Raw genomic sequence first — 23,623 nt, 5'->3', positions numbered from 1 at the left:
GCCAGATCAGCAATGAATCCAGAACTAGGAACAGCAAATCTCCTAACACTGCATGCAAAGCACTAATTAGCCAAAGGGTCATGATAGCACAATGATTGCTACGTACTTAGTCACGGGCTCTGCTAATTAGATGAGGAGAAAAGGAAATTTCAAATATAGATGGATATCTTCAAATATTCTTTTAAAAAAACCAAACAAAGCATCTGCATTGAAGGTTGTTATTAAAAGCCCCACCTTTCCTGTGTCTCTCACCCAGCGAGATGCTTCCTTACGCTGCGGTCCAGGTTGCGATGACACTCTCCACCCAGAACTGGTTGTCAACCTCATTGAGAAATTGGCTGCTTAATATTCATTGAGGCCTCTGTATTTTTCCAGCACAGGGATGAAATAGCAATCCTTCTTCAAGAGTTTTTTTTGGGGGGGGGTGTTGTGGGGAAGGAACTCCCTAACTGGAGCGTCTCTCTTTACAATTCTCTCTACATCTGAGGTTCTGTGGACACAGGGTGGGAGTTGGGGTAAAGTACCAGAGTGTCTGGCTGTTTCTCACTTCAGAGATGCATTTACCTGGTTGAATTAGAGACAGGTGGAGTTTGTTAAGTTTCTCAGGAGGGTAGTAAGGAAGTTTGTTTCTAAGGTTGGGTAAGGGTGGAGGAAGAAAGAAGAATCTTTAGTGGTCGAAAAGGGCTTACTTGAAACTCATCTTGGGTACTACATGGCAAATGTCTACTCAGGAGCATTGTTCCCACCATTGGAAAGCCTCAAGGACTACCCCATAAGAGTGAGGTCTTGATCTAAATTCAACAACCTGCTCCAGGTTGTGCAGGGATAAGCTTCCTTCCAGAATGCAGACTATACACAGAAGGCCGTGGGTAGGGGGTCCTAGGTGGACTAGTGTGCCTAGTGCTGATACAGGAGATCCCAAAGAGCTCAAGTTCCTTTCGCAGCTGTCCTGTCCTTGGATTTTGCTGGCCACACATTGCCTCCCAGTGCAGAAGCAGCACCCACCCAGGCAAGGCTCTTCGATCTAAGTTGTTTCCCCTCCTTGTGCACGGAATGAACATCTCTCACCTCCGATGAAGAACCAGAGAGTCCAGGGAACACTGGATTTAGCTGCGGAATTGTAGGACTCCCTAGGGGAGATGAGAGGTCCTTCCTCTCACCTCTGAAACCACACTTCATGTTTGTTTTTCTAAACAATGCCTCGGCAGCAGGACAATACCCACCCCCTTACTTCCTGGATGCTAAAGACAGATTGCCCCATCCTCCTTTCTTGCCCAGGACTGCGAGTGCAGTGAAGGCTTTCGTTAAATCCAGAAAGACTTGGTACTTCTCCCGTTCCATCAACCTCACCCTTGGGACAAGAGCTGAGAGAAGTACTAATCTGAACCCCACTAAGGATTCCTGATCCTGACCCTCCACAGCTTCTTCAACACCAGTGCCTCTCCCCAGTGAGTCTCTGAAACTGGGGAAGCACTCTTGAAACCACCAGCTTGGCCAAAGCCTCTGTGAAAACCAGCCACAGGGGAAGTGTGTCTAGGTAGATGTCCCTGCAGTAGGGTGGTCTGCTATCTGGGCCAGAAGAGGCAGGCAGGTTTTGCCCCATGCCCTCGAGGCCACTTCCTATCAACTTATCCACAGGTCTTCTCATCCATTAAAATTACTTCATTCCTTGTCTGCAGCTGGTCCTTCCCTGGGAGGAGCATCTTGCCTGAGGGCAAGTAGAGGGTGGGGAAGCCTCCTCCCTTTGCTCCAATCGCAGAAAAGGAGGGGGTTCCTGTGCCAGGGCAAGGCTACCTATAGCTCAGCCCTTCAACAGACACAGCCTCAGAGCCCAGCAGCAGCCTTGAGCACTGGAACAGAAACCCCAGGAGTGGTAGACTGACATCTGGTTGACACCGAGCTTGGAAGCTTTGTACCGAGAACACGGCCATGTCTCACGGGTTTACTAAGGAGCAGGTGGCTGAGTTACACCAAGCTTTCGATAGGGTTGACAAGAATAAGGATGGCCGTATCAACGTCCAGGAACTTGGAGACGTAATGAAGCAGATGGGTAAGAACATCCCAGAGAAGGACCTGAAAGCTCTCATCTCCAGGATAGACACAGATGGCGATGGCACCATTAGCTTTGAAGAATTCTTGACCGCCATGGAGAAGTATAAGAAAGGGAGCAAGGAGGAGCTGCAGGCTGTGTTCCGGGTCTTTGACCAGAATGGTGATGGGTACATCACGATGGACGAACTCAAGCAAGGCTTGTCCCAGATGGGTGAGACGCTGTCCGAGGAGGAGCTGAATGACATGATCCGTGTGGCTGATGCAGACCAAGATGGGAAGGTGAACTATGAGGAGTTTCTGAGAGTCTTCCTCGAGAAGTGAGAAGTGAGACTGCTGGATGCAAGCCCCGCCTCCTCAGCTGCCTGACTCTGACAGGCACTCGTGCCTTCTAGCGGGGCTCTGCTTTTGTGGTGGGGTTAAAAAAGAAGTCTGTGTTGGTGTGTGGGAAACTACCTCATGGATGAGGATGACGTTATTAGATCTGGATGCTGGGACATCTGGAGCTGCTCACTAAGTCTCCTCTCTGCCTGCTGAGACGCTGGTCAAAGGACGGTTTCTTTGGGTTGGTCTTTCCTCTCCCTCTTGCTGTGGAATGGGTGCTTCCTACCTCCCAGGGCTCTTATAATGGTTTAAATAAAAAGAATGCAAATTCTGTGTGCTCGGTGTTTAATTAAAGAGGAAAATCCTAAGGGCTTTCAAAAAAAAAATTTCTTTGGAGCTGCAATCACTTTCATAGAGCTGGGGAGAAAGCTGATCTGAGAAGCCCTTCTGTCTGTCTACTGCTGGTCTTCCCTAGTTCTCAACAAGGAGGAAAAGTGAGTATTGGTCTGTGATTGGGGGTAGTCAGATGGACAAAGTTGTTGTAGGACTAACTGCAACCCCCCAAAGGAAAAACATCCTCTTTCTCACACAGCCTGTCGTGTGTTAACCTTGAATAAAGAGGGCAAGAACTGTCTCTCTATTTGTGCCTCTGTGCATGCCTATACGTGCACAAGTCTGTCTGTGTGCATGTCTATGTCTGTGTAAGTCCGTCTGTGTGTATGTGCATGCCTGTCCATATTATTCATGGATATCCACATGGGTTTAGAGATGTATGCCTGCATGTGTGTATATGTGTACATGGAGCTGCATGCATGTATCCCTGTGTGTATCTGAATATATGTACATATTTCTGTGTTTGCACGGATTCTGTATCTGAAATAGATCATCCTTAAAGATATTTTAAAAAGATGAGTCTGGAGTAATGGGATCCACTGTACAAAAGTCACAGATGTGTAGCCAGATGAGGCGTGACCAGAGCACATATATGATGGGCAAAGGGATGGGAGTGAGAGAGGAAGTGGTGGCGGTTACACGCAGAAGGCAGACATACCCATACGGGTTTCCAAAGCTGAGAGCAGGGCATTTGCGTCCCCACAGGATAAAATACTGCTTGCTCAGACTTCTGACAGTGGCTCCCTCTTGGCCTTGTAAGACTCTGATAATCCTTTCAAGGATTCAGCTTCAGGGGTTCATTCCAGATAAAAGATGGAGGAGAAAAATGGAGGGCTGCCAGGGCGCCTCCCAGCCCAGTCCACATCCCAGGCAGGCAAGGTCACTACTGGTGAGGACACTGCTGTCCGGTTTTGAACACTACAGGAAGAGTTGTGCTTGCTGTTTAACAAGTCTGGGTTCCTGCTTCCTCCTTCATGAAATGGGATTTTCTCCTCTCCACCTCCCTCCCTCCCTCCCTCCTTTCCTCCCTCCAGCCTTCCCTTCTCTTCTTTCTCTTTCTTTTCTTTCTTTCTTTCTTTCTTTCTTTCTTTCTTTCTTTCTTTCTTTCTTTCTTTCTTTCTTTCTTCCTCCCTCCCTCCCTCCCTCCCTCCCTCCCTCTCTCTCTCTCTCTCTCTCTCTCTCTCTCTCTCTCTCTCTCTCTTTCGAATGGAATTTAAGCTCAAATGACTGTCTCAGCCATGCCAAGTCAGTGGCTCTCATCCCGGCGAGGAGAGAGACAGAGACAGCTTCTCTGAAGAGCTATTGCAAAATGCTTCAGCCCAGCCAGTCCCTTCAGCCCCACATTCTGGCACACCTGTGCTGGGTGCACACCCCTGTGGGAGCCCACACCTGCTGTGGTGAGTGGTAGAGCCTGTCTGCTTCAGCCCAGTTTCAGCACAGAGCTCAGTGGAGGGAGGAAGGGTGTTCACTGAGGGAAGTCAGCCATGTCTGTGAGATTTTTTTTTTTTTAAATTTCTCCATGGTGGGATTACTCTGAGGTTTCTTCAGTTTCTTTGGTCCTTATACACAGCTACCCTTGTTCCCCTCCAGTCTGTCTTCAGATATCTGGCCCCTTTGGTTACCTTCTAGCCTGCTGGGTGGAGTCCTGGTTTGTAGGGAAGGCCCAGGGCTGGAATGAGGTGAGGCCTGGTGGGTGCAATGGGTAAGAGAGATCCGGAAGCTGACTCTGGCTCCCTTCAGTGTGCTTTGGGGAGGGAAGTGCCAGGGGTAGAAGGGCAGGCAGGTGCTCTGGTGGAAGGATGAGGAGATAAGGTAGGGAAATGGGGCAGAGACAGCCTCAGGCTGATTGTCTAAAGTGGGGATTACACTCTGGTCCAAGAGGAAATACTGCAAGTTTTCTGGGGCAAGATAAAATTAAATATAAACAGACAAGATGGACCGCAGATGTACTTGTCGGGGAAAGGATTGTATAGTATGTAAGAAGCCTGGTTTTGATTCCCAGCATGGTGTAAAATCCCATGTGGTGGCATAAGTCTGTGAGCCTAACACTTGGGAAGCAGATGCAGGAGGATTAGAAGTTCAGAGTCATTCCTGGCTCAATAGTGACTTTCAGGCGGGCTTGGGCTACATGTGGCCGTTTCAAAATGATCAAAAGCAATAGAGAAAAGCTTTGTGTCCGTTCGGTTTTTGTTGAAAACCCTTGAGAACCTGCCGTTCCCAGGTTTTTGGCGTTGAATGTCCTTTCTGGCAGGAAGCTATCATGATTAACAGAGGGTCATTTGGAGTTTTGGATTGGGTGTCTCGTGTCTTTAAATCTATTTTGAAATCTTACTGATCCACGGGGTCTAAGCATCTGACAGCAACTGCTTGGGTCTAAGAGGGACAAAAAAATTGATTTTCTCTGAAAAAGTCTTTTCTGTGTGAATATTTTTGTCTAGTGCATGAGAATAATAAAGGTGAAATTCTGCGTGGCTGTTTCTTCAAGATTCCCCTTAGTGTTTTGTTTTCTGGTCTGGGTGTAGACTACCTACTTTAGACTAAAAATAATACCCGCGGGCCTTAGAAGATTAGAGATTACAGAGGGGTACTTAGACGAAAATCATCCTCCAGCCTAAGCCACACCTAGTGAGAATTAGATGGTATTTTTTTTGCTAACTATCTATGCTCACCCGGACCCTCACAGTAGGAAACCTAAGTGAATTTTCTAACTCTGAATCCACCACCTCTTGGATGACTGGGGATAAAAGAGCTTGGGTTTAATTAACTAGACATGTAATCTTTGCAAACTTTATAACTGCAGGGCTGGGAAGAATCAGGAAGAGACAAAGACATTACCTGGCTTCAATCAAGGCATTTCCTACAGCACCCAGCCAACAGCAGGAAATGTTCTCGCTCGGGTTATATCTAGTTTTTCTCTGCAACAGGGACCCAAGACCAAAACATTTTAACATGAATACGCATTGGAACTGAAATTCTTGGGTCTTGCAAGAAGAAGTCTTTGTCCCACAACCTACCCCATGCTGGACTTGAACCTGTGCACTGCCACATACTGTTCATTCAGTGCCGAAGATCAAAGCCGGAGTTCTATGCTCTCTAGCTAAACACTCTACCATTTATCATGTCATGTGTGTTAGGTAGGAGAAAACCTTTTCCCTTCTCAGCTTCAGGGATTAGCATTTACACATTAAATGGTTGGAAGACAGCTGAATCGGCAAGGCAACTTACTTTGCATCCATACAGAAGGGTCACGTAAAAGAAGTGAAAACCCAAAGAAATGTTTAGGCTTGAGAGCTTACATACCATCTTCAAAAAGGGCTGTAGATTATAGTAAAATGATAAGACATCACTGGGCCTCCGGGGCAGTAGATTGTGGGTAGGTGTGCCTGTGGAAGAGTCACTCATTAAGATATGTTTGTCAATCAAAGCCTACTCTTAGGCAGTCTGACCATGGAGTTGGATAGCCTGGGTCTTCAGACGAGCAATGGTGAGTGTTCCCTTACATGCCTGGAGTGACACACGAGTGGCCTAACAACATCCCTGCTATATTATGTTTGTAGGTAGATGCTAAGTACTAGTGAGTGTTTATGAGGAGCCCCTCAATTGCATAATACTACCTTGGGTGTGAGGGTATTAGTCAGTCTTCCATGACTGTAACAAAAGGTCTGTTGACAATCAATTCAATAGAGACAGTCAATGGTTTACATTGGTTTATAGTTTCAGAGTTTTTAGTCCTTGCTTTCTGAGTTACATCTCTTTGCATAGCAAAGCTAATTACCTTCCGGCAGCCCGGGAGCAAGTAACAAACTTGAGGAAAATGTGAGACCCCACCCCAGGGGCACACTCCCAATGATTTAATTTCCTTCCACCAAGTCCCACCTCTTAAATAGACAACCACCTCCCAATGGTGCCTTTGGGGCATGGATGTTTAGGGAAGATATTCAAGATCTCAACCATAAGAGAGTAGAAGTTGGGTGTGTACAAGGCTCTGGAGAGAGTTTGGGGTCTCAACATAGATCATTACTTAGGAGTTAATTTGACATCTGAGATCTCCAGCTTCCTCTGGGACATACCTGGGCTTGCTGCTGGAGTGGAGGTGGTGGTGGCTCGGTGGTGGCGGTGGTGGTGGTGGTGGTGGTGGTGGTGGTGGCGGGGCTATGAGCTCTGTTTGTACCTGCCAGCACTCTGGAGGTAGAGGTAGGAGAATCAAAGTCTGAGGTAAGTCTCAGCTACACAGTGTCTTCAAGGCCATCCTGGGCTGGAAAAAATAAAATCCTGTCTCGAAAAAAAAAAAAAAAAAATATATATATATATATATATATATATATATATATATATATATGAAATGATAAGATTTATCTTGGAGGACTTGTTTTTGACAGTGTTTGTAAATCTCTTTGAAGTTTTATTTATCCAGCTTAGAACTAGAATTTTGGTTTGAGTTTAGTAAACTATTTTAAGTGTAATCAACTCATCTAACCATCATAGCATGGCCGGACAGACTAAAGTTCTCCGGGTTTCGCTTCTTTGGTTTTTGTGCTTTGAATCTCAGATTTGGGAGAGCGGCTGCTTCCTTTTGGTTGACTTGTAGTCTCCTACCTTCCACTGCTGAACCCTGGAATTGCAGGTGTGTACTTACCCAGCCTACCCGGCTCGGAGTGACTCTCTTCATGTGCAGCTAGTTTTCAGCCTGCTTGGTCAGTAGTTGATGGTTCTCAGGGTCTTAGATCTGAATCACACACAGAGGCACCACTGACATTTAGCTGATCAGAACTGACCTTTTAACAGTCTACTGGAACTGTTCCCTTTGAAACATGAAACTTATTAAACCAAAACAAAATTTCCCCAGACCTTCCAAGTCACTAACTAGCAAACTGATTTAAGATGAACTATACCACGTGTCTGAAAGCTATGTCCTTAAATAACACGCGGTTTTCATTGGATTGCCCCAAGATTTTTTAATCCTCATTATAGGATTATAGGTGTGCTCCACCACACCTAGTTTATGCAGACTTGAGAACCCAGGGTTTTGCCTATGCTAGGCAAACACTCTACCATCTAACCGAGTGTCTACCCCTCGTGTCTACATCCATTCTTGACAGTCCTGGGGACCCCATCCCTATTCAAAGTCCCTGTTTTACCTCTCCTCCCCTCAGCCTTTCCAAGCAGGGTCTGGCACTGTTCTTTCCAGAACTCCAGATAAGGAACTGAGCCTAGCCTAGATGGGGAACTCTCCAGCATGTTTGCTGAAAGGCACAGCCTTTTCAGTGCATGTACTATTACAGCAGGCTGACCTGGGTTCCAGGACCTACAGGCACTCTCTCTGGTCTCTAGGAGGGATGGTTTTTATAATGTTGTCAAGGTAAAAAGGGATTGAAACATGGCTGCACTCAATAAGAAGAAGCATTTCAGGTGAGGCTGGAGAGAGGAGCTTCTTTCTTGGACTCTGTTGCCTGAGAACCATGACTATGTAGCCCTCCATTTCCAGCCAGTCATCCCTTAGTTTAGAAATGGGGAGATTCTACACTATGTGGGCTAGATAAAATGTAGACGTTGGACCAGCAGGGTGTGGTTGTGCGAGCCTGAATTCCAGCACACTGGTGGTTGAGGCAGGATGACTGAGAATCTGGGATTAGCCAGAGAGGACACAGAGGAAGGAGTATCTAAAACATTATAAAAAAAAATCCGGGGGCTGGGGGTGGGCAGCCAGCTGGCCCAGCTGGCAAAGACGCTTGACAGCCAGCCTGAAGACCTGAGGTAGAGTCCTGGGATCTAGAGTGTGAAGAGGGAGAGCAGGCTCCTTCAATTCATCCTCTGTCCTCCATACACATGCCCTGACACGGGATGCTATCTCAATAAACACATGTGAAATACACACACACACATGTAATAACTCATACAGACTGGACTCCTTGGACCTATTGATAGGATTTTAGGCTGCAACGTCTTCATTTCCCACCTGTGAAATTCTTTACGCACGTGTGTGTGTGTGTGTGTGTGTGTGTGTGTGTGTGTGTGTTGTGTATTGTGAGGCTGTGAACCGACCTGAGGAACTGTGTGCAGAAGCCAGAGGAGGCTATCGGGAATCCTCACCTTTTATTTTCCATCTTGCCCCTCTGAGATGGAGTTTCTCACTGAATGAGAAGCTCTTTCTCCTTCTCCTTCTCCTTCTCCTTCTCCTTCTCCTTCTCCTTCTCCTTCTCCTTCTCCTTCTCCTTCTCCTTCTCCTTCTCCTCCTCCTCCTCCTCCTCCTCCTCCTCCTCTTTCTCTTCCTCTTCTTCCTCCTCCTCCTCATCCTCCTTCTTCTTCAGCTAGGCCAGCAGCCAGCAGGCCCCAGTGACCTTGTCTCCGCCATCCTTAATGCAAAGGCTGCAGGCCTGAGGGGGATCATGGTCAACCTTTGATCCTGGAATGTTAACTGTGGGTCTTCATAGTTGGGTGGCAAGCACTGTTAACTGTTGAGACACCTCTCCAGCCTTCAAATTATTAATATTAATATTTTATCTTATTTGCGTGTGCGCATGTGTGTGCGAGTGCACCACGTGTGTGCAGGTGCCTGTGGGGGCCAACAGAGGATGAAGGATCCCCCTGAAGATGGAGTTACTGTGAGCCACTCACTGTGGGTGGTGGTGGTGGTTGGGATTCAGTTGAGCTCTGTTCCTCTGGAATAGCAGTAAGCAGTATAACCAGAGTGATCTTTCCAGCCCCTCACTCCTAGTAGATGTTCTAGAGTCTCAGAACCAACCTAGATATTCTTTCCTATTTTCTCTGATATTGGAAGGTCATTAAACATGGCTCTCAATTCAGTAAGATCAGACTCAGTTGTCCTGTAGGGGGCGAAGACGGAGTCTGTCTTAGTGACTCCACCCTGCTCAGCCCACAGATGACCTCACCTTGCCCCTCCCTGGGTTTCTTTCTCTCTGGCTTGAGGACGATCTGGGAACGGCTCCAAAGGCCACTTTCGCAAGCAAGTTCTTGCGTATCTACAGGTGTTTACTATCTCCAGGGAGGTACAGCTGCTCCCTTACACCAGGTGCTCCCTCACACCAGGTGCTCCCATCTCTACACTGGGGGTGGGTGGCAGCTTCTCATTTCAGCGCTGCCTTTCCCAGTATTTACACCATTGTGCTACACTGACTTAACAGCCTACCATCAGCCTCGGTGGTCAGGAGAAGAAATCTGAAGTTCTCAAGTCTCAACAAAGCTGTTCCCTAGCTGGCGACTTTGAGTAAGACTGTAAGACTCTCATGCCTCAGTTTACTCAGCTGTAAAATGGGATAGAAGTCATCAGTCTTAATGTTGTGAGGACAGCGGGAGGGGTTGAAGACCCATCCTTATGGAGTATATAGAAACACCCAGAAGCTTTTGAAAAAAATGCCACCCATGTGCCCACCCCTAAGCTGCCTCCCCCAAACAGTGGGTATAGGGAGAGGCCTGGGTGTGGCTGTCTTTTTTTTTTTAAGGCGCTTGCTCAGCCAAGATTGAGAAGGCAAGATTAAGAACCTCTGCTCTAACTTGCCTTTGGAAACTGTGACTATACAAGGCACTCCCCACTCCCAGCCTCTGTTTTGGTCCCCCAGGCAAATTGCCTCCAAGGGGAGGGGAAGATACTAGGGGGCAAGCATTGAGCTCCATGGATCTCCACTAGTGGGAGGTCTGTGGGTTGGCCAAATATGCTTAAATCACTTTGGGAACGCAGGGTGCTGCACTGGTGGCCTATTGCTGAAGCCCACTCACCGTGACCTGGAGACAGGTTTCTGCCTGGTGTTTCTGCCAATGCCAGAGCTCTGTCCTCCTATCCCGCTGACTTTCCATCTAAACGGGCGCGACTCTCCATGCTCCCATGGAGCCACATTCAGCCTTATTTCCCTTTGAAATTGGAGCCCTGTATCATGACAGTGTGGGCAGTGTTGCTGGTCCTCATTCATCCATTCAGTCATCCCACAAGTGATTTCCTGGGTGCTCCCCATTCTCATGGGGCTTGGAGGAAGGTCCTACACACACCTGCGTGCCTTGCCAGGGAGACGAGATGAGCTGTAGCCATGAAGCAACGCATACAGAGGGAGGCGAGTATCTGGTTAAGGAGTCCAGGCAGAGGAGATGGCTCACCAGAGAGCAGAGACTTGGAGGAGGCGACACCACTCCTGGGCAGTAGAGGTGGGGTAGTTTTTACCAGGCACGGGGCGTTCTTGGCAGGGTCCTGGATGTGTAAAAGCAAACAAACAGCTCTGTGTGTGTGGTGGTGGTGGGGTTACAGACCCGGAGAGATGCAGGTGTCAAAGGTAGAAACTACTGCAGAGGGTCTCCATGGTGAGACAAAGGAGGATGGAGTTGTTAAATCTCGGTAGAGCCATTCTCTGGCTCTGTAACCTTGTGCAGGTCAGTGACACTCATGTGCCTCAGTTTACTCAAATCTAAAACAAAGGATACAAATCACAGCCGTCTTGACTTCAAGCAAAATGAAGACAGGACACACACACACACACACACACACACACACACACACACACACACTCTGCCATGTCTCGGTGCTGTGAGGCGAGATGTCTCAGCCGTTATAGAAATAGAATTCAAATTTGTAAGCTGACTAAGTAAGAAGCATATCAGCCACATCTCTATGTTCCTCATCTTTCTGACAAAATACAGAAAAGAAGCAATGTGAGGGACCGAAGGGGGGTTGGGCTCAGGCTTTAGGAGGGTTTCTGTTCACTCTGGAGGGGAGGACAAGAGAAGATTCTCGAAAGCGGTAAGAGCCTAAGGCAGAACATGGCACCAGAGAATGCAGGTGGGAAGCCCAGGGGTGTGTAAACCTCCAAAGGCCCGTCCCTTAAGCTTTACCTTCTAAAGGCTCCCCAACTTTCAAAATAATGCTAGAAATTAAAAGACTGGGGTTCAGAACCTCCTCTTTGGTGGATGGTCTAGATTTAAGCCACTGTAAGTATACTACTGTCATAGGGCTATATTGTCAGGCCTCAGATGAGGCTTTAAAAATGCCTTTGTATTACATTTACTTATTCCGTGTGTGTGTGTGTGTGTGTGTGTGTGTGTGTGTGTGAACATATGTGCCACAGAGCTCATGTGGGGGTCTGAGAACGACTGGGAAGAATGAGTTTTCTCTTTCCGTGGGTCCCGAGGATCTAACCCAGGTCGTCAGGATTGGCAGTAAGCAACTTTAACCCCCGAGCCCTTTTGCTAGCCCTCAGATGAAGTTTTTAATCAGAGGAGATCACCTTTGTGCTTCAGGGAAATGATTCAAGACGGAGGTTTGAGGTTTGGGATGAAGTAAGTAGGCGTGAAGACCCACCCTGGGGGCGGGGGACGATGAATGTGGTCACTGGAGTCTGAGCAGGTGAGCACCCCCTGGGGGCTAGAGGAAGCAGAATGTGAAGTCAGCCCCGGGAAGATCTGGTTTCGTAATCTGTGGCTATGAGTGTTGAGAGCTGAGTCAGAGGAAGGGCTTCTAGGAATGGGCAGATTGAATAATCCTCCATGCCTAAACCTTTGGAGTTTGGGAGGAGGTGAGTGGTGTGAACGCACCAGGCTGAGCCTCACCCCTGCACCCACCCAAAGTCCTGTGAAGTGTCCCTGCTGTGCTGGCCATCCTGGTGGCTAACATGAGGCCATGTGGCCTCTTGCCTCAACCGATGGTGAAAGCCCAGTAGAGTTCTCAGAGTCCTGTAGCTACTGAGAAGCTCGGTTCAGCTTTTTGATAGAAGCAGGGCAGAATGTGCTCTTTCTGAGCATTGAGTCAAGCCCGGGATTTCTCTGGTGTCTGGACAATGTTGGCCAAGAGCTGGGAGCGTGGGCGGTACGTGTTCCTCATACTCAGCTCAGAGAATGTGGCTATGGGGGCCAGCCCGCCTCATCTCTCCCTCAAACCTAGGGCTTTCTACCTCTCTGTCACATCGGAACTGAGGCAAGTTCTGAATACCACACTTTCTCCCTCCCCTAAGCTAACATCTTTAGAGGGAAAAGGGAATTTCTGAGATGCTGCCCACAACTGTTCTGTGGCAGGCCTACAGAAGAGAGATAAGATTAGGGAGATTTCACAAACTTAAGGATAGAAAGGGATGCTCGGCCCAGAGAGGAAGCCCAGTGTGGGAGGGGCAGCGAGCTCTCCCCTTTCTTCCTCCCTCTCTGCCTTCTCTCTGCATTGTTTTTCTTCCTTTATCAAAGACTCGCCACTACCATTAAAGACGGCCAGTCTGGTCTATCAAGAAGAGTGCTTGGCCCAGCCCTGGATTTCAGGAAGAACTCTCTCCACGGGGATACAGAAGAAATAACTGGAGCTAGGGAAAACTACCACGATACTGCTCTTGGGCTGTTGGAAGCTTTGGGTGGTTCCAGGTTGGCCTTGAACTTGTTATACAGTCAAGGGTGACTTCGAGCTCCCCACCTCTGTCTCTTAAGTACTGGGACGAATGTACCACCATGCCTAGTTTATGTCGTACTGGGGATTGTACCCAGGGCCTCGTGTATGCCACGCAACACTCCAGCAACTGAACTATGCAACTCCAGCCCCTTGGCTGGTTTTTTAAAACATCCAGTAACTTTAGAAACCCATTGTGCATTGTGGGCTTAGGGGAGACTGGATTTTCTTGGAGATCTGGGGCTATACTACACCTTATTTCTAAGCTGTCTAGAAGGGAAGTAGACCAAGCAGATCGGTGGTGACTCTGAGGAGAACCTCTGGTTGCATGTAGGTGGAGCAGGGGTTACACTGCCTTTAAGCTACCTAATCCCTTTTCAAGCTCATTGAAATTCTAGGCTGAAATGACTGTTATGAATGGTATCCGGAGGGCTTGTAAAAGATGTTCCTCTTTTCCAGTGTGATTATCAAGGCAGGTTTGTACCTAGCAGTGCAGCCACACCCTTCTGGGTTGGTCTTGTTTGGGGAGAGGCCAGCCAGCCCGACCATCTGGAGGGATCTCAACCAGGCTGGCTCAGAGCACTGAGAGCTAAGTCATCAGGAGGGGAGAGGGTGGGGTGCTCCCCATGCCTTGGGGGTTCTCTGTTTTAACCGGCCTCACCACCAGGCTCCTTCTCTCAAAGATCTGAGTAAATGTCAGTCCCTCAGATACTTAACTCTGCCAGGGCCTCCTTCTCTGCCCTTTTTTTTTCTTGTTTCTCTCTGACTTTGTCACTCCCACTAGCACATGAGCAATGGCAGCAACGGGACAGCTTGTCTTTGCTTGGTCAGCTTATCCCAACACCCAAGATTCCACTTTGTTTGACAAACAACTTGGAGATTCCCTTTGCTCTCCTTTTGGGCACAAGTGGTTCTTCTGAGACTGTCAAGACAAGAATGACCAGAAATCTTACTGTGTGCATAGCAGTGGCAGATTCGGCTAGCCCAGAGAAGACCTGCTCAACAGTAATGGAACCGAACGAAGAGTCTTTGGAAGCAATTCCTACCTGCTTCCGGTAGCCTGCAGACTAACGTTAGGGCTGGTTGTGGAAGCTTCTTTGGTATACTAAGCACAAAGACAGGGGTATGTGGTCCTTTGGGAGATGGATAGGTAGGAGAGAACATGCAGAGGGTCTCTCATCCACGCCATGGAGGGACTCAAATATCCGTCCTTCTTCTGAGATGTATAGACTATTTGAAGAGCCTTGTTTTCCTGGAAATAATGTTTGCTTTAATTCTCAACATGGAGTTGAGTCTTTGCAACTATTATAGTTTCTCGGACACATTCTTCTTCCCAGTTAATGGATGTTAGGATGGGATTTTTGTAACCGAAAGCAGTAGGTTCACCTTTCAATGAACACAAAGTCAAAGTTCTGCACAGTAGAAAAGTAGAGACTTTTGCAGGAGGTAAGTAGAGCTGGGGGCCTGTTTCCGAAGAAATTTTCTCTCTCACCACATTATGTAGTCGAGGCTGCCAAATGCTCTGTGTACCTGAAGATGACCTTGAAGGTCAGATCCTCTCACCTCTAACTTCCTAGGAGACCAGGCATAAGTCACCAGGCCTGGTTTATGTGGCATTGGGGACTGGACCCAGCCAGCATTTTGTGCATGCTACCAACAGAGTTCTATCCCCAACTGCTATTCACAACAGCTATACTGTGTACTCTTTCCATTGAGACTGGAAAGTCCACATCGGCTTTGAGAAAATTCAAGATGCCTTTAAACACCACTTAGTGGAACTCTCACACTTGAGAATTTAGCAAAAACAAAACAAAAAGCATGAAGAGTTTTCAGATGCAGGGAATCTTTATCAAAATCATGTGTTTGTCTAAGACATTGGACACTTACTTTCCTTGCTACATGGTTGCTCTGTTCTTTCTTGCATAGCATCCACCCTTCCCTTGTGTAGCTGAGGACCCAGCCACAGCTCCACCATGTGCCCCTTGATCCGTTGCACCAAGGGTCCAGGCTGGTGTGGGCAGGAAGGTAACAGAAGGGAGTGACGAGAAAGGGAAATATTGGTTAGAGGTGGAATTCGGATGAGGTGTCACCTGCCAACTTGAGTACAGGAACTGAAAAGAAAATTATACGAATTCTAGGTTTATAAATATAAAAATTAAAAAATAAACCCCAAAAGGCCACAGACCCAGGGCTAAGCCCTGCAGCCAAGACTAGCAGGCCATAAAGATAAAGGAGCACAGGAAACACTGTTCAGGCAGGACTGAAAAGCCATAAAAAAAAGGAATGCAGGAACCAGCCTGAGTTAATGGGACTGATTCATGGGACGTCTGGCAGGAAGACATCCCCCCCCAGCTCACTCAGGGCCATCCTCCAGACCCTGATAAGCCCCTACTTGTGCTTTTCAGCCATTGTGTCCTACAGAGAGCATTCCAAGAAACCGGACAGCCCAAGCCTAACCAGAGGTGTTTCAAATACAAATGCTCCATCAGTTTTGACAAACGTTTAAAAATAATGAGGACCTGAAGACCCTACCCTTCTCCTGATTTAGTAGCTCTGTTCCAGGAACCAGGGGGCCATAAAACCTTCTGGCGTCCCCTTATCTCCTGGAGCCATAAAACAATCCTGTAACTTGTGGTGCATTCCCCTTTGACATCCCCCATCCCCTGGTGCTCACAGCCTCTGCCTTTAAATACTTTTTTTCCCAGCCTCTCGGGGTCGACACCTCTGTCTCCTGCGTGGGATATGTGTCGGCCCGGAGATCTCTGTAATAGGTCTCCGTAATAAACCTCGCCTTTGCTTATTACATCCAAAATGGTCTCTCTGTGTCTGGGGTCCGCGATTTCCCAAGACTTGAGTAAGGGTCTCTCTGCGTGGGATCTTTCATATTTATGGGGGCTCGTCCGGGATCTGCGCGACTACCCCAGACTCCGAAGACCCCTTGGAGGTGAGTTGGATGTTTGTCTGAGTGTTTCTGTGTGAGCGGCGCCGCAATTGTCAGTCTGTGTCTGTCTCTGTTTTGGTTCCGCCGTGTGTGTATATATGTGTGTCTTAGTACTGGTCAGTGTTAAGAGGGCAGATGGGTATTCCTGCCCTGTGGTAAGAGGGCAGATGGGTATTCCTGCCTTGTGCTGAGAGGGTGGATGTGTATTCCTGCCCTGTGGTAAGAGGGTGGATGTGTATTCCTGCCCTGTAGGAGAGTGGATGTGTATCCCCACTCAGTGCAGCTGCCTTTGTGGTCCGTGAGGACCCCCTGGCTGCGGAAGGGGGGACGCCCCGGGCCCGCAAGGCTGCAGCCCCTGGAAGACGTTCCACGGGCGGAGAACAGTCGGGAGAGCCCGGCTATGGACAGTCAGGAGGACCTGACTCTGGTTTTCTGGAACAAAGGAGATGGAATGCTCCTTTTACCTAGGCGGGAGTGGACGAGGAATCCCACTCCGTCAGAGGTCGAGTTCGGCTGCCTATTTAAATATAGGCACGGACAAGTGTGCTTAGTCGTTAGGACAAGAGGACACTCTGGAATCCTGTTGGGAGGTGGAATCAGATGGTCCATCTCATCCCAAAAGCAGCTAAGGTTAAGCTGCAGTTTGGGCCACGTACTGAAGGTACCAGGCATCTGTGAAAGTTGGTTATAAGATGCTTTGTCTTGATATTGTTTGTCTGGCTTGTTTTCTGTGGTATTGTCGAGTGTCTTTTTGGCTTTTGTTTCGTTTTTGAATTTTGGACTGACGACTGTGTTTGAATTTTGGACTGACGACTGTGTTTGAATTTTGGACTGACGACTGTGTTTGAATCTTGGACTGACGACTGTGTTTGAAATCATGAAACTGTTTGCTTTGTTCGTCAAAGAGTTTTACTTGGTCCTCTTGGTGCTTAAGTTAAAAGTTAAAAATAATTTGCTTGAGAGAAATTGTTTTCTGCCAGGGAGTTTTGTCTTTCTCTCTTGAGCCTCCTCCCCAAGGAGAGAGACCCCTCCCTTTACTCCCTTTGACCAACCTAGCTGCTGTTAACAGTTGTGTAAACAGACATTAACAAAAGCCTTGAGGAAGAAACCGCTCATAAATAAAAAAGTTCCCCAGATTAGGCCTCCGGTATGAAACAAGTATAGTGAGTAAAAAACTTAATTTTATGGACCCCGCTCTAGTGGCGGTGTGTTGGTTGATAGCCAACGTTAAGTTTTTAAAACATAGTGTTTTATCTGTGCTTGTGCTCGCAACACACAGTAGGGGGGAGCGAAATTAGCTGCGGAGCTGCTACAGCGAGCATGGGGACTTCTCAAGTCTCACCCAATTTTTCTGGCTCTTCAGGAGCTGTTTAAAAGAAAAAGGTTTAGGATAAAAAGAAACACTACAAAGAGATTTCTTAGTGAATTGCTACACCTTGGTTTGCGATCTCTGGGAATCTCACGGTGGACAGCTGAGATAAGCTGAAAAAGGATTTAAATTTTGCTTGGGAGCAAGGAATCTTAAAGGCGGAGTTTCAGCCGGTATGACACTTAGTGCGTAGCTGCCTAAAAGATCAGAAATGCTGTCAACAGGATATAAAAAAGGGACAGGCTGTGTTAGAAATGCTACAGGAAGAATGATCTAAAAAGGCTGAGAGTGAGGTGGGGGAAGACTCTAAAGAAAACAAAAACAAGAAAAGAATTTCTGCTTTTAGTGGCCAGACCTTCAACTCTTGCTCACAGAAAGAGAGTGCTCATTAGGAGAAGTTCTTTAAGGAGCCTGCCTTATCTGCTGGCCCTATTCCAAGAGAGGAGTCAGTCTCCAGCATTAAATTACTTTTCTCACTGGTCATCATTAGCATGGAGAATGCCTTTGATCCTATCCCCACAGCAGCCAGTTCCTGCCCCTATGGTCGAAATGTCCCAGGTTGGGGGGCAGAGAAGCCCCTAAAATAGTTTCAAAGAATCTACAACAAACTGTAAAGAACTTTGTTTTGTTTTGCCAGTCAAGATTTAAAATTCAGGCTTTGGCTGTGGCCAAGGTCAGGATTAATGTTTTCTTTTCCATGGGCCTTTAGCCCACTGAGAAAGTTTGGTAAAGGGCTGCTACTGAGGTCCTGAAAGCCCCAAGTGAACTGGTTACAATTCTTTTGTCAGTGCTTAGAATCTAACACCCAGGTTCTAACGTCTCTCCATCCTTTTGTTATTAGTTGTTACTGGAAGCCCAGTGCCATTTAGAGGATGGGTCTCTTGAGCGATAAAGCCACTGAGCTGACACTAAAGGAAGGTACTCCTTAAGGGAAAATCTAAGTCCAGAGAGACAACCTGTAACAGATAGACTGCCCCTCTGCTCACTTCTCTGTTTCACAGACACAAGGTCTTTTTGTCCAAGAAAGCCTCCTGGCTTAGCTGTGTGACTAAATGCTATTTGCCCTCTTCAGTGGACCTCTATTCTCAAGATTCCCTTGTTTTCTCACCATCCCATTTGAGATGCTTGTTAGTAACTGTTACAGGTCTTCTTTACCACCGAGGAAAGACAGAATCCTACTAGAGGCCAGAAAAAGTGTTCCAGAGATGGATGGAAGGCCCTCACTTCTGCCTGCTCTCTTCAGACGCCTAAAGGTAGGGAGTGCTCCAGGTCTGCTGCCAGGCTCCAAGGGTGGGTCTCTGAGGGGCTAAAAAATGCCCCACCAATCTGGCTAAGATAAAAAAAGGATAAAGAAAATGTTACAGAAATTTAAAGGGTTAAGTTAAGTTGCTGAGAGTTAATATAAGTTACAGAGAAAATAAGGTTAAAAAAGAAAGAGGTAAAAAGAACAGAAAGCTAGAGAAGAAAAGAGACAAAAAGAAGAGGAAGTTAGAGAGCTAAAGAGAGATAAAAGACGAGAGAGGAACATATACTGGCCACAGTAGTTAGGGAACCTAGGAAGATAGTACCTGACAACAGAAGAGAATTCCTGGCTAAAGATCAGTGTGCCTAATACAAAGAAAAAGGACACTGGGTCAGGGACTGCCCAAGAAAGAACAAGAGGGGCCACTGGAGAGCTTCTTGGTCCTAGAGTGCTGGACAGGGACCCAATGCTCTGTGCTCCTATGCTCCAGTGGGCCAGTATCCAAAGACCTTTGGTACAGGGGCCTACTGACAACAAACAATACTTATGGACTGCCCGAAGAACAGTGGACCTTGGCGTGGGCCGGGTAACCCACCCACTAATTCATGGTCATCCCTGACTGCCCCTATCCCTTGCTCATGAGAAAATTGCTCTCCAAATTGGCTTGCGTGGGCTGAAATGGCTGGATGAGGCCATGTGTATACATATCTATAGACTGTATATGTGGAGCTTAAGACCTGTCTCAGTACACCAGTAACTGATGCTGGGAGATGAATGAGTTAGTGCTTTTCTGCTTGGAACACACCGTTCCTGCCAGCCGGGCACTGACAATTATCACCCAATCCAGGACTTAAACTGTGATAGAGTGGCTGATAGAGTGTCCCAAAAGATGGGACCACTAGTCAGCTGCCATGGACTAGATTCTCCACCAGTTGGGGACAATCTGGTCACCTTGCTGCCCAATCCGGACCTGGAGCCACCACAGCACGAGTGTCAAACACTGACAGAAGCCCATGGGTGGAGGAAAGACCTCTGTGACTGGCTGATTGACCCCTGCTGAAAGCCGAGGAGCTTGTCCACAGACGGGAACAGTTCTCTTCACGAATAAAGGTCAGAGACAAGTGGGTGCTGCCATGGTAGACAACACAATGTCAACTAGAATGGCTGAACCCCAACCCCCCAGCACATCAGCGCCACAGATGCCTTTGCCATCTCTTAGATGCCCTGATGAAGCCAACAACTGTGAGTACTATTCATTGCTCAGGATATCAGGAGGAAAGAGATTCAGTGACATGGGACAGTAACAAAACAGATAAAGTGGCTCGAGAAATGGCTATACAGGAGCCTATCCTGGTTACAGGCCTACAAGAGACAGCCACTGGGAACTGGGATTAGACTAAGGGATGGCCTCACTTAGAATGTACAACAGAAGAAAAGGCCCAAGTTGTTTAAAAGATAAAAAGACAATGACACACTTGGGGAGAAAGCTGTACCCCCCCCCCCAAAGAACAAACAAAAGACTCACTTTGCCAAATTAAGAAATGGACTCATTTAGGAGATAAGAAGTTTGTCCAAATAGTTAAAATATATGTAATAGACTTTAAGATTTTAGCCAAGAGAGACAGTAAAAAGTATAAGATATGTCAGTAAGTGAATGCTTAACAAACAAACAAGACAAAGAGACCTAGAGAGTTTAATAAAAAGTCAAAGTGAACTTCACTGAGATAAAACCAGAAAAAATATAATCACAAGTATCTCCTAGTGCTTGTAGATACTTTTTCAGGAATAGATAGAAGCTTTCCTCACCAAACGAGAGACGGCCTCTACAATCATCAAGAAGATACTGGAAGAAATCTTCCCCAGGTCTGGAATGCCCAAGGTAATCTGGTCAGACAACGGCCCTACTTTCGCCGCCAAGGTAAGCCAGGGTGTGGCCAAGTATTTAGAGGTCGATTAGAAATCACATTGTATTTACAGACCTCAAAGCTCAGGACACGTAGAGTAAATAAATAGAACTCTAAAAGAGACCCTGACCAAATTGACCATGGAGACTGGCACAGACTGGGTGACACTCCTTCCCTCTTGCTCTCTTCAGAGCAAGAAATACCCCTTCCAGACTCAGCTTTACCCCCTTTGAGATCTTATATGGGGCCTAAGCTCCCCTGACTGTATTAGATGATGTTACTGAACCAACATGTCATAGTGCCATAGTAATAATGATTTGTGTGCCAGGCTAAAAGACCTACAGGTGATACAGAAAGAAATCTGCTCACAGCTGACAGCAGCCTATGCCCCGGAGACCCCTGAGACATCCCATCAGTTCCAGGTCGGAAGCAGCTACACTGAGCCCAGACACTCGAGCCTCGCTGGAAAGGACCGTACCTGGTGCTGCTGACCACCCTGACAGCCGTCAATTCTCAGCCCTCACCAGCCGTGTACTAGCTGTTAGGGCTGAGAGCTGGGACCTAGAGGGAAATTCAGTCATGTTTGTCCTGGGTTCTATCAAGATAGGTGTGGGATAGGCTTGATTTCTATTACAAATGATGTAACATTACATATGTTAATACTCCTAACACTTCTTGGGACTGTGCCTCAGGGATCACAACCTATATAAGTTTAGAAGTTCTGAAAGACAGTCATGACCTTGGTATATAGGTTTAGATAGTGTCCAGATAAAATCCTGATGCTAAAGACTTTTTAGCTGACCTCCAAGAATACCTAACCTCCCTCTCAGAGGTAGTCCTTCAAAATAAGAAAAGATTAGACCTGATATTCCTTAAAGAAGGAGTCTGTGTGCTACACTGAAAGAATGTTGCTTCTATACAGACCATTCAGGAGTAATTAAAGACTCCATAAATAAACTTAGAGAAAGGTTAGACAAAAGACAGACAGAAAAACACATCAGAGATGGTTCGAGAGCTAGTTTAGTAGATCTCCCTAGATGACTACCCTACTCTCTGCTACAGCTGGGCCATTATTAATAATTTTCTTGGTTTTAGTTTTTGGCTCCTGCGTGACAAACAGGTTAATTGCTTTTGTTAAAAATTGAGTGGGTGCTATGCGGTTGATGGTTGTGAGACAACAGTACCAGTCAGTTAGGACAACTGGTGAGACCAAATAAGACTTGATATCAAAATTCTAAGATTAGAATTATTTAATAGGAGAAGACGGGAATGAAAAGAAAATTATACGAATTCTAGGTTTATAAATATAAAAATTAAAAAATAAACCCCAAAAGGCCACAGACCCAGGGCTAAGCCCTGCAGCCAAGACTAGCAGGCCATAAAGATAAAGGAGCACAGGAAACACTGTTCAGGCAGGACTGACAAGCCATAAAAAAAAGGAATGCAGGAACCAGCCTGAGTTAATGGGACTGATTCATGGGACGTCTGGCAGGAAGACATCCCCCCCCAGCTCACTCAGGGCCATCCTCCAGACCCTGATAAGCCCCTACTTGTGCTTTTCAGCCATTGTGTCCTACAGAGAGCATTCCAAGAAACCGGACAGCCCAAGCCTAACCAGAGGTGTTTCAAATACAAATGCTCCATCAGTTTTGACAAACGTTTAAAAATAATGAGGACCTGAAGACCCTACCCTTCTCCTGATTTAGTAGCTCTGTTCCAGGAACCAGGGGGCCATAAAACCTTCTGGCGTCCCCTTATCTCCTGGAGCCATAAAACAATCCTGTAACTTGTGGTGCATTCCCCTTTGACATCCCCCATCCCCTGGTGCTCACAGCCTCTGCCTTTAAATACTTTTTTTCCCAGCCTCTCGGGGTCGACACCTCTGTCTCCTGCGTGGGATATGTGTCGGCCCGGAGATCTCTGTAATAGGTCTCCGTAATAAACCTCGCCTTTGCTTATTACATCCAAAATGGTCTCTCTGTGTCTGGGGTCCGCGATTTCCCAAGACTTGAGTAAGGGTCTCTCTGCGTGGGATCTTTCAGAACCAGTAACCCACAGTGCCCAGGACTTGATACACTCCAATAAACACTTCTCATGTCCTAGTGCAAAGATTCCCAGAGAATGGGGTTGGGGGGACAAGTATGTGGCATATTATGTATGCCATGCAATTTAGGCAATCGAGTGTGTTCCTTCATCCACACTAGTTTCAAGATAGCTGGATCACCACCATTACTAGCATGAACAAACTGGTCATGTCATATGTTCGGGTTCATGTTGCCTAGACCCTCTCTGGTCCAGATAAGGTGGATGATGATGGTCTCATCCCCTGTGATAGATCATTCTTTATGTGAGGGTGCAGATGGCGGGATAGATATTTATTCTGAGATCCTTTACAAACGACTTTGTGGTTCTCATCTTTCTGGTAGTGAGACTCCCAGAGGGTCTCTACATCTCATCTGCTACATTTTAGAGTCTCTTAGTCCATTTGATGCCACTATCACAAAGTACACGTGTGACAGGTACCATATAAAGATGAGAGGCTTCTTCCACTCAAACATTTGATGGTTGAAAAGGTCATGCCAGGCAGCCATTTCTGGTCAAGGCCTTGTGCCCTCTATCATAGTACGGTGGGTGGCGTTGTGTGGTGGGACTCTGAGAAAGCAGTTAGGGATGCCTAAGGAACATTTTGTGAGGTGGCTTTGTTTCATAACAACTCACACTCAGCAACTAATCCAATCCCAAGAGACATAACCCTCTTCTCTAGGATGTGTATTAATTCCTACTTCCAATAGTAGCCCTTGAGCAAATTGGGTCTGAGGGTTTTGGGGTTTGGTTTTGTTTTCTGTATATAAGTGGCATGTGTACATGTGTATGTATGTGTTGGCGTGTATACAAGCCCACATGTATATGGAGGCCTGAAGTTGATGTCAGGTATGTTCCCCATTGCTCTCTACCGTATTTACTGAAGTAGACCTCTCACTGAACCTTGGTCTCATGGTTAGCCAGCTTACCTTAGGAATCCTACATCTGTTTT

At 47.0% G+C, this 23,623-nt stretch overlaps 1 protein-coding gene and 2 long non-coding RNA genes across 5 annotated transcripts; all 3 read left to right on the top strand.

The window, feature by feature from the left end:
• The first annotated feature begins 1,786 nt into the window (after positions 1 to 1,786).
• On the top strand, positions 1,787 to 2,706 carry Calml5 (calmodulin-like 5). The gene is given in 1 exon segment (NM_001400752.1): positions 1,787 to 2,706. A coding segment is annotated over 1 exon segment (444 nt). The 5' UTR covers positions 1,787 to 1,929; the 3' UTR covers positions 2,374 to 2,706.
• A 1,308-nt stretch (positions 2,707 to 4,014) lies between these two features.
• Positions 4,015 to 5,968, top strand: LOC103694125 (uncharacterized). Its single transcript, XR_015641804.1, has 2 exons — positions 4,015 to 4,163; positions 5,567 to 5,968. It is a non-coding gene; the product is annotated as an uncharacterized LOC103694125 (long non-coding RNA).
• A 9,574-nt stretch (positions 5,969 to 15,542) lies between these two features.
• On the top strand, positions 15,543 to 22,559 carry LOC148000266 (uncharacterized). Of its 3 annotated transcripts, none has more exons than XR_015641801.1 (2): positions 15,543 to 16,076; positions 20,918 to 22,559. It is a non-coding gene; the product is annotated as an uncharacterized LOC148000266 (long non-coding RNA). The 3 variants fall into 3 exon arrangements; XR_015641802.1 differs by lacking the exon at positions 15,543 to 16,076 and adding an exon at positions 18,605 to 18,695; XR_015641803.1 differs by lacking the exon at positions 15,543 to 16,076 and adding an exon at positions 20,122 to 20,603.
• Positions 22,560 to 23,623: the final 1,064 nt, after the last annotated feature.

Source organism: Rattus norvegicus, chromosome 17, assembly GCF_021556685.1.
Source record: "Rattus norvegicus strain SHRSP/BbbUtx chromosome 17, alternate assembly SHRSP_T2T, whole genome shotgun sequence".
Lineage (NCBI taxonomy): Eukaryota > Metazoa > Chordata > Mammalia > Rodentia > Muridae > Rattus > Rattus norvegicus.
This window is presented reverse-complemented; position numbering and strand designations above follow the sequence as displayed.